The following is an 11,203-nucleotide window of genomic DNA, read 5'->3' as shown; positions in this document are numbered from 1 at the left end:
GTGCTCAGAATAGTTTTGAGAAAGGCATCTCATGGTCTTCCATCACCTCACATCTTGATGCTCCATCAGACTGCTGTCCCCTTGCAAAAATAAGAATATGCAGGCCCAGCATTAAAAAAAGCCTCTTGCAAATTTAGCTGCAAGAAGGAAGGAAATGAGATTTTAGGGCTTAATTTTCCCCTGCTGTGTCTATGCGACTTAGCTGGGACAAAAAACTTACAAGGTTTATTTTGGTAAAGCCCTGGTGAGATCAACTGTCTCAGTTGTAGGAAAGTATCTGTCCATCTAGTTTATATCAAAAGATTGTTTTCCCCCCAGAGATATTATTCAAAAACCAGGTACCTCCTGTAAGCTCACCAGTATCATTCTTATTTGGCCATAACAGTCTTGTGTTTGGGGCCTGGTTTGAGACCCACTAAAGGAACCCAAGCCTTTTCCCTGGGACTATCAGAAGCAGGCCCTTAAAACACACCCAAAAGATAATGAAAAAAAACAAAAAATAATCCACTCACCAGTTTTGCAGGCTAAATCTTAAATGCATTTAACATCGAACTCTTGCTGCAAAACTCGCTGGGTGTCAGGGGTGGGAGGGGGGATAATATAAACAAGCCTCAGTCCATTGGATTGCTTTAATAAAAGGTTTATTGGAAATATTTTTGTGCAGACATACAACAGTCAACAATGCTGTTCAAAGCTACAAATTTGCTAAGTTTTCCAAACTTTCTAAAAATACAAGTAAATGACCTTCATTTGTATTCAGTCTGGGAGGGAAACAAACTCCACTGTAATGCGATGCTGTATTTAAACTACCAGAGGACATTAATAGGACGTGAAAATGGTAACACTTCTAGAAGAAAAAACCCACACACCACTGCTGCTCTGCTGGGAGCCAATTAAACATCCCCCCACAGCATTACTCCTCTCTGCATATCCAGATTAAAGCGTCCCCATCTGAAACAATATTTAAGCAATTCGAGTACAGATATGACAGACAAGCGGGCACATGACTTGGCTCGCTGATGAAAAAGATGCTGTTAAAGATCCTGTCACTCAAGCTGCTGAATATTTGACCTCCCAGCGCAATGGGCTACACTTTGGGGGCAGGAGGGACAGGGGAGGTTTTCAAATTGGACGACTCTTCCAACACACACATGCACACACAGTCCCAGAGGGCTTGTGATCACCCAGAGCCCCCTCCTTTTTTTTTTTTTAAATTGAAAAAAAAAAAAAAAAAAGTTGAGAAACAACTTTGAGCAACTTTCCAGTCTACGAGCTCTTGACAGTAAAAACAGCAAGTGCCTGCACTCCCTTCCTGAATCAAAATACCATCCAGAACAGCAAACGAGAGAATACACACTGTCTGTTAAATTCCATGTTTTCTAAGAAACCTCACAGATGTTTTGAAATTGATTAATTTATGCCAAGACGACATCTGGAACATCTTCGCAGGGAAGCCACCCAGTAAGGTGGTCAGAATTTAAAACAATCATGTCTTTCTGTTAATGTTGGCTTTTTCCCTCGGCTTCATCGCTCCAAGATCACGAGGCTGCTGACCTCCCGGCTATGCGCAGTGACAGTTTGGCAATATATTAGTTTTCTCTTCATCATTAGACTTCCACGTGACTGCCCAGAGCCGGGCTTGCCCACACAGAATTTGTCATTTACCCACTTCTATTGCTCTTCAGTAGCTACAGAGAAGCTGAGGGAGAATGATCCCCTCATGGCAGACTTCAGGAGAACTTATCGCACCTTCTTCATGTGTAACAGAGGGCTTTGGAGACACACCAGTACTCAGCTATTTTACCTTCTGTCCACACCACAAATGAGGTCACAAATCCAAAGGAAATAACCCCTAGGCTTCACAGTCCATCAGAAAAAGACCCAAGTCCTCGGATTGACAAGCCCCTTCCACTGGCCTGGGGGAGAGGAACCTGCCCAAGAGCAACACCCAAGAAGAAGTCCCATTAACTCTCCATGAAAGACATTCCTTGTCAGGACTGAAATAGTCTCAGTGCGCAATTCCTGTGGGTCCACGAGGCCAACAGCAGACAGTAAACAGTTTAGCAATCTGTCATAACTTGGAAAACAACTTGCTAGAGCTGAGGGACATTAAGCAGGGGGCCTCCTGCCAGGGACATGTTCCCTTTCTCTAAGCCCAGGACCCAGCTTGGTGCCAGAGAAAGCTCAGCTTCAGGAGGTAACAGAGCTTTGCAAGCTCACAACACAGCTCTCTTCCTCCCTTGCCAGAGACGCAGAAAGGAATCTGAGAAGTAAGTTTTATCATAGCTCTTCAGGGAAGGCTGAGGAATTCCTCCCTTCCCTCACCTCTAACATCAGCAGTGGTCTTGGCCAAGCTATTTCACTTCCCTGTCTCTCCACCTCACCAAATAGCCCATCTGAGAGCATGGCCCCAGCCAGATAAACCCGGCCAGGCTGTCTGGGCTTTCTACAGGTCACCAAGAAGTGATTCACTTGTGTGGCCAAGCAGCACAGGCTTTCTGGTTTTCATTTGCAAACAAGGCTCAAAGCCTTGATCTTGCTGCTAGGTATGAAAAGGTATGGAAAGAGTTATCCTCTGTGCAGCCATCTGGATTTCTTTTGTTATCTATTGTACTGACCTGTCCTGTGGTCTTCTCCAGGCACACAGCTCTGCTCACAAGCGCTGAAAGGTACCAGAGGCTCCCTTGGGTGTCTGAAGGATAATGAAGCTTTCAGTAAGAGGATCTGAGCTCTCTTCCTCCTGAAGCCATTAACTTCTGAGAAGTCAATGTCAGCAGTACTGTAAGACCATTGAAAATAACATGGGAACAGGGCTGTGTTAACTGTGTAATCAAAACAAGGAGACCTGCCCCAATGCCATACAGGAGGAGAAAGCTCTAAAAAAATAATCAACGCATATGGTTTCACCATACATTGCACCGAGTCTTTCACATATGATACAGAAAACAGGTGAGAACATGTTTAACATTATTCTAATAGGAATTGCTTGCACTCAGCCCAGAAGGCTCAGCATCAGGAAGAATAAGCTCTAGAAACCACCCATCTGAAAGCTCAGGTCACGTCAAAGGCCCAACCACATCAGTACGAACAGGTAATTTCCAAAGCAGCAGGTGCTGTGCTCCTGGAGCAGCTTGTTTTCCCCCTGCTACTGCCGGGAGAGTCCCACTTGCTGCTAAGATACAAAGACACCACTTTATGGAATGGGCAGCTCCTCAGGACTGCCTCTCTCAGCCTGGCAGGAGAGCTGCCCTTTAGAGGGAGATTGGGACAGAGCTCCTGCACAGAGGGCTTCTGAGGAACAGCACAGCTGCAAATAAGCAACATGCTGAAGAGAAGTGTCACTGCCTGTTTGCTCACTTGCCAAGTGACACAATTCCTCACATAGGGCTCAACTGGGCAGGTGGGATGGGAACAGGCCATTTACAAATCCAGTCATCAGGTTCATAACCTGCTGAGTCTACATCTCTTGTACACTTCTTCACATGATCCACAGTGACAATTATGAGTTACAGGTAGGGACAACACTTGGATCTGACTTCAAAACTCTCCTCATTTGTCAGGCACTTTGGCTGTGCCTGTAGCAACTGCCTGTGGGAGAGCCCAGGGCTGTGCCCAGGGGACCCGGCAGGCACAAGGTAGGGGAAGTGGGTCTGGATCCGCTTGGTGCTCAGCATGCTCGAGGTGCTGTGGAGTGGCATGAACACACGGGTCCTTCCTGGAAGGGCAGCAGCAGCAAAACTGTCTGGAGGTTGAGGAACATACATGGTCAGTGCCATGTTTCAGAAGCAAACTGCTACCTAGATGCATCAAGTATAGCATAGACACAGCCAAATGATCCTCTGACATATCAGGTATTTAATATCATCACTGTATTTTGTTAGACTCAAGAGACGAAGAGCTCTTCCTGTGAACTGACTAAAGTTTAAGGCATCGATGCTGTGCGATGATCCAAAACTAAGGTAAAATATCTTCAGTGCCTTAAAACTAAGGAGAAACTTAACAAATCTGAAGCGCTTCTCGAGGGTGAACACCCGCTCAAGGGCTGCTCTGCTTCAAACTTGAGCTGTGAGGCACAACAGCAAAAGTAGAGTCCTCAGAGTATTTAAAAATGAAATTAAGTCATTATTTATAAAACCAAGGGAGAATGTAAATAAGGCATCACTGCTCTGCACTGATGACTGGAGGCAATGCAAAACAGCAGATTTGGTGAGTTTACCCAGAAGGGCAAAATAAGCCCACAGGACAGGAACAGCGTAAGGACTGTGCACACCTCAAGCTCTTGGGATTGTCCATAGAGGGACAAGTGGCACCCAGTTCGGCCCCTGACCATGCCACAGTTCCTGCATTTCACTTATTTTGGTCCACCTGAGCTTTTTTTTTTCTTTATTTATGAGCATCAACTTCTCTCCTAGCAAACACACTCCAGTACATGCTGTAAAAATAATGTAATCTTGGTAACAGGAGCCTCCCCTGCAGCATCTGCTATTAGCTGCCGGCTGAGGCAGGGGAAGAGACTGCACATTTCTGGTGTGCACTAAAAGGCGTGTGGTCTAGTGAAGTGCAGATTAGCAAGGCTTGACTGTTATCTTAATTTACAGTCCATATAGTGCATGTTAACTCCACACACATTTTTAGATACATTAGCAGCTTAGTTGGACTCAGACACTTTTATTAGTTATTTGCCATTTCTCCTTGACAAGTTATTACAGACTTCCCATGCTAGCTCCCTACAGCAAGACCTGAAGCCCTGTCAAGGAAAAGAAAACGTCAACAGACTTCTCAGCAGCGCTCAGCTCAGGCTCCTGCTCGCCGGCTTTAATTTGCTACTAGGCAATTGTTAAAGGAACAGCAGCTTCTATGCAAGCAGCAATTATGGTGTCACAAAAAGCAGCAACCAGATCAAGGTTTAATTCAAGAAGATCACCACTTCCTTCTGAATATTCAAAGCCCTTCTCACCACTTTGGTCAGTGCAGAAAGTTGCCCCATAAACCCTTTTCTGATCGACCCTCGACAATTAAGTCTGGACAGTCAAGCAGAAAGCTCCCATTCCTTCTGCTCCAATACCCTGTCTAGTTGATAACACTTTCACAAAGCGCTTTCAAAGGCTGCTGTTACTGCTACATGCATTTGCGTTAATGAACAAAGAACTCTGTTAATGCAGAGCAGCTGCCATTCTCCTTTTGCTAACACACCACCAGAATACACCTCGTCATCGTTCACCAAGACAAGAAACTCCAACAGTTAGGCTACAGCATATAACTATACATTAATTCCTGTGATGACTCCAAAGAACAAGAAGAATGCTAGGTCTTGACCTGGGCGGGCCCTACAGGATTAACTCAGCTAGAGATTAAGGCCTTACAGTGATGATAACGTCTGACCCACGAGCCCCAGTGTCACATACTGTATAGCCCTGTGACAAACCCCATGTGTAATTCCCATTGAGCTGACGTTCAACATATGTACCTCAATCTAAGCCACTATTCACTCTAGGGAGGGTTTGTGTTTGTGACACACACTGACCTCAATTTACAGAGGGGTCAAAATGATACAGCCCATAGTCTGCACTAATAAAATAAATCACACTAGATGACAGCTGCTCCTCCCAGCATCTCTCATGATGTTCTGTAAAATTTGGTTGCACTAAGTTAAGAACAGAAAAGACTCCAGAATACTTTCTATTGTCTGCTCAACACATTTACTTGCCCTTCTTCATTATCCAGAGGTTTCTAGAAGTTTTTTTTTTTCTGTATCCTCGTGAAAAGTCTCCAAATTGTTTACATTCCAATGTTTACTGTGGCTTAGAGTACAAAGACTAAGCTGATCTCCCTTTGTCTCAGTGGGAAGTTAATAGTCCTTGTGTTGTTACAAAAGGAAGAAACAGTTAGCAGTTTTGAGGACAGGCTTACACCACACATTTCCTAAATAGATTTTGCTTCTAAATAAAAGAAAGAGTTTAACAGGTTAGATCAGCATTAAGATTTAAAAGCTCCTGGGATCAGGTTTACCCACCCCTTATTTATTCTCTGCACTAGTATTCACGCCTTTAAACAACACTCATCTCCCAGAAAATACATACACTCACACTTGGCCTCTTGACATTCATGCCTATGGCAAAATTATTTGCACGTTTCCCTTATTGCATAATTGTCTCATTAGCACTGCAGAAAGAAGGTGATGACTTTTCCCTCTGTGCCATCAGCCTAATCCAAGAGCAATCCTGCCTGGTCCTGCAGGAGCAAAATTTGCTTTTTAACATGGAAGTGGACTCCAAGCCTCCGAGGTGGCACTGGGAATTAACTACAACACTTGAAGCGCTAGCATTTACTCACAACCCTTAAGGAAGATTAAGCCAGTGGGCCAGGCTGGTGCTTTCCCTTTCCTTGCTAAACATGAATATTAATATTCAAATTACTTTTGGATATATTTAAATCAATAAAAGTTCTAGATGACAGTCAGTAGGGCAAAAAAAGCCAACTTCTTAAATGCACAGATGTAGTATATACATTAACCATGAAACCTGGCTAAAACACAGCAGTATTTACTTTATGCTATTCAGAAACATGGCTTGGCGACTAAAATTAATAGAACTTGTCTGGAGGACAGCATAAGCTTTCTAAGAGCTCTTTCAGCTTTAACTTATGCCCCAGCTTTTGCTTTTTTTTCAAAATTCCAATCTATGCAGCAGCACGTCTGTCCCACTGGCACAACAAGGTCGTGGAGCTAGCATTCCTTCCAGGGCTCACAGTTCCGAGTGCGTCAGGAGGCCTGTTGATGGATCAGATCTAGAAGATGGACTGGTTTGGCTGAACAAACAACAGCAGGTTGTCTTTTCACAATGACCAGCTCTGTGTGTGTACATGTGTGTGCACGCATGTGTGGAAACCCTTCCTAACCCTCCTTTGCAAGCCTATCCCACCTGGTCAGGGCCGTACTTCTTCAGGGTTACAATACCAGCCTCCTGTGCAGATGCACGTAACCTCTCTCAATATCTGACAAGATTGTACCTTTAAAGTTCTCACTGTTTTGTTCTATTGTTAAAGTGGAAATAGGATAATGGAGGAAAATCCCAGGCTACATTTGAAGTGCAGGTCCAAATACATCATACACCAGGAAGCACCTATTTGAGTCCATCTTTGTGCACAATGCCATGCACTCAAGACAGCTGCCCTGCCAAGCTCTCTGACTTCACATCCTTGCTTTGTGAGCTATTAGTTGGGTTGAAGAAAGCTAAGATAGAGCCCTAATAAATTCTGTAAGATGGCAAGAAGTATTCTAAGTAATTCACTGCTATCTTGTGTTATTCTGTCATAAGAAAGCAAATAAGCATTTTCAGCTACAGACTGTGTTGCAGTCAAAAATTTTATGCCAAATTGTCTGTTAAAAATTTCAGCCGGATTAGTAAACAGTGACTATTAGAGGGACTAAGGTCTGCATGCAGCCGTGTGCATTTGGTCTGTATGCAACAAAATAGGAAATCTCAGCACCTTGTTCCAATTAAGCAAAGGCTGATTTCTCATGGAACATAAGTTTTCTACTTTTCCCCCAGAACAACCTTATTCTGATGTTTTAAATAGTGGCAAAACATTGTTTTTAATTTCACATCTCACATAGCACAATCAAATGCTTCATAACAACATAAACAAAATGTTAGGCAGAGCTTTGCGACTGAATTCAAACAATTACTTTCCCCCACAATATGTACTCAAGGTTTGCAGGGAGAATACAGAAACTTGTTGGCTAAGGCCACAGAAATGAGTTCTCTGGTGTTTTGGCTGCTGTTGCCAACCCTAGTCATTAGTGTGTTAACAGCGGATGCATTGATCCAAATCCCATTATTCCCACCACCCATCAAGTAAAGAACCATTTATTCTATTTCTGCTCTCCTTTTGGTTGTATCGTAGGATCGAACAACTTGTGACTGGGAAACAACACCGTGTTCTTCTTGAGAAAACGCATACCCATCTGAAAAAGCAAAGGAAGGAAAAAAAAAAAATATCAATCACTAGAGTCCAGCTCAAGGGCACAGTTCATTTTTAGGAACAGTTTTAGGCATCACTAAAGCTACATGATGGAGATTGCAAGAATCCTAATTTCTGTGCTGTGCTTCGGACGTTTACAGCGGCGCACTGGATTGCTCATGTGGCACAGAAAGGATGTCTGCTGCCAGCTCTGTCTTACTACTCCCTTCCACAGGCCAGGTTAGAGTACACAGTCAACATCTCCCTCTGAGATAACCTGACTAACAAGCTACAGATGGATTTGGATATCACATAGTGGCAGAGCTTCTTTAAAGACTTAACAGATAGGTAGCAATTTGCATTTTGGCTCGACTCCTCTATAGTCTGCTTGGTATCAGCAGTTTCCCTGGAGGAACACGGAAATGTCTAGACCACAACTGGATCTGAGTCACATCTTCCTCTTAACTCCATTCAGGAATTTTATCTATTTATTTATTTTACAAGTTTTCAGGTGGTGTCTGACAAATCACACCAAGAAACTCTTTATTTTCTTGGCCAGTCACCCGTATCTTGAATAGAAAAAAGCATACTCTGGAGGTCTCTATTTTGCACAACTTAGCTGCTAGCTAGCACAATCCTCTGGTCTCCCCAGAAATTACTCAGATGAAAATTACCATGTGTTTTTCTTTTAAAGTATTGTGGACAAGGCACAAGTGACATTTCTGGCATCATCTGCAAAACACCACTTTACTGGTAAAACAGCTAATGGGCCAACGTGGTGAAATACCAAACAATATTTAAAGCAGACATGATCCTACAGAAAATTCTGAACAGAAAACTATAGCAAAGGACAGTAGACGATGATACCAAGGGAAAAGTGATTTTTTTCAGGTGTAAATAGGTAACCAGAAAGAAAAAGAAGGGCAGATTACAGTTGGCACAGTTACAAAAATTGAGAAATGGAAAAGTCACAGGCTATACAGAAACAAATAATGCTTTATAGTAGGAAAGCAGGCAAGAGTTGGGAGATGTAAACTCTGCCTGGGAGAACCCAAGAACAGTACTGTGGCTCATGGACAGGTAACTCCATCACCCTCAAGCATCTCTGGAAGCAGGAACACATTGGGAATTCTGAAATCCTGCCCCCAGATCAACCCCAGGCTGAAAGATGCAGCAACAGATTAAGGCAGGACAGATATCCCAAGTACTACCCAGAGAGTTAGCAAATATCTTTTGGGAGTCTGCCCTTAAGAGGCTCAGGGAATATTTCCTACCCACTAGATCAGGTATGGAGGCAAGATAATGCTGGAGCATGAAATAGAGGGACTGTCACAGAATGGCTGAGCACCTGAACTTCCTCCCTGTGAACCTCAATGCAGCCAGAACAAACTGCAATCCCCTGAGTGAGGCTCGTTAAACCTTCACCTTGACAACCAAGTTGGGACCGTGTGAACTGAGCACAGATGCTCAAGCACTCCTGGATCTTTTCCTCCAGCTGATACCTGCACATGGAGAGTGGTCAACAACTCCTATAAAGCTGTGAGCCGCTGGGAAGAATCCCACAACACTAGGGATGACCACTATTCAATTAATGGGGAGTGTTCTTTCCTTTCCCACAGAATGCAGGCAAATATCTCCTCTGAAGACACAGGGACTTTGCTGTAGATTCAAGTTCTTAAGGCAGAACACATGCTCCCTTAGCAGGAGAGCACACTATCAGCAGGTTAACTGACCTGAACCACAAGCACATTAGGAAGTCTTTGCAGTAGACGGAGGGGATGCAAACAGAAAATACATCATCCATAAGCAACTCCAGTCACATCTCCCTCTTCGAGTGATTGTAGGACTGGATGAACTTGGATTTGACCAATCTCAGCATCCCAGTTCATTTTCCTTGAGCAATTTTGTGCCAACATACATATAGCTACAGACATACAGGTTCGTTTTTTTCTGCCTCTAGTTGAAGGTTCACAAAATGCAAACTCTCTTTTGGAAAAAAGTATGTGCATGCTGGATAATTGCAAAGGAAATATGATTTACAAAACAGGCTTTCATTTAAAAAGGGTGGATTCACACTTAAACAAATACCAAAACCAGTGGGTTTGTTCCACATTAAGGGCCAGCATACTGTTAGCTTTTTTGGCAAAACTCTCAATGGAAAGTCATTTTGGTCAAAGATCACAAGCTTAAGCCTTAAAAGACTGAAGTTCATGCCCCATAACCTGGTCTGCATCAAGATGGCTCTTGCTATATTTACTTATCCAGTAAGATCATTCAGCGCAGTAGATTCCTCAACTGCTGTAACTACTGCAAATCCAGCATCTCCTGCATGAGCGTGTGGAGCCCATCCGCCCCAGGTATCTTCCCGTGACCTGCTCATTTCCAGTGCTGACACAGGCCTATAAACAGCCAGGCAGCCCAAGCACTCTGCAAAGCCAATGCAAAATGCCAAAGAAATATGTTCACCACATTGGTGGTGGGGGGCGGAACAACAACAACAACAACAAAAAAAAAGGGCAGGCAAAGACAATCAATGGTTAAGAATACCAGGGGTATTCTTACATCCTCATGTTCTTGATCCATCCTGAAATATCAGCCATGAGGGTTTTGCCAGTACCTCACGGGAAAGGCTGTGACCCCCACACTTGCACACTGCTCTATTTAGTTGAAGTTCAATATCTGTCAGTTTATTTAAAACTTTTCCTGTTGATCTCTATACAGGAAGATGAGTTCATATTACATTTTTTTTAATTCACATTACAATTAAAATCGAGCTTCAAGCTGTTCAGGCAGCTGACTGTGCCTTGCAGAGTCAGAACGCTGTCAATGCTGAGCCCCATCTGTGCTCCCCAAGCAGCTCTACATTTCCACTGTTTTCAGACCCCATCCAAAAACAATGAAACTTTCCATCTGTTGGCTACTGAGGACCTTTTCGGAAGTTTGAACTTTTCCCCTAACGTCGGTTTTAAAACCACACCTATGAGCCTGCCCTGGGAACAAGGCCCTCATTGTTTGACTGTCCTGCAGCAGCCCAGGGAAGGAGCACGTTTCTTTGGGCCTTTCTGGGCACAACCCACTCAGGGCCATTGCAGAAGGAAGAACCTTTGTACTCAGAGACTTTCTATTAATGGAGGAAAGGAGCACTTTTGAATATCTGCCGGTGAGGCTCATATGTTAAGAGGAGATTCACGTTCTCATCTAATCTAAGGTTTCACTGGTACCAGATATTATCAGGCAAGCC

At 43.7% G+C, this 11,203-nt stretch overlaps 1 protein-coding gene across 1 annotated transcript in view; it reads right to left on the bottom strand.

Annotated features, from left to right (window-relative positions):
• Positions 1-624: 624 nt before the first annotated feature.
• The window catches only part of ATP8A2 (ATPase phospholipid transporting 8A2), a 302,400-nt gene continuing 291,821 nt past the window's right edge, over positions 625-11,203 (bottom strand). The window contains exon 37 of the mRNA XM_086739502.1: positions 625-7,966. Coding sequence (XP_086595628.1) covers positions 7,869-7,966 — 98 coding nt within the window. The 3' untranslated portion in view covers positions 625-7,868. The remainder of the gene's footprint in view (positions 7,967-11,203) is intronic.

This window comes from Chlamydotis macqueenii, chromosome 1, assembly GCF_036417535.1.
Source record: "Chlamydotis macqueenii isolate bChlMac1 chromosome 1, bChlMac1.mat, whole genome shotgun sequence".
In the NCBI taxonomy this organism is placed as follows: Eukaryota; Metazoa; Chordata; class Aves; order Otidiformes; family Otididae; genus Chlamydotis; species Chlamydotis macqueenii.
Note: the sequence above shows the minus strand (reverse complement) of the source record. Positions and strands in the feature narration are given on the sequence as shown.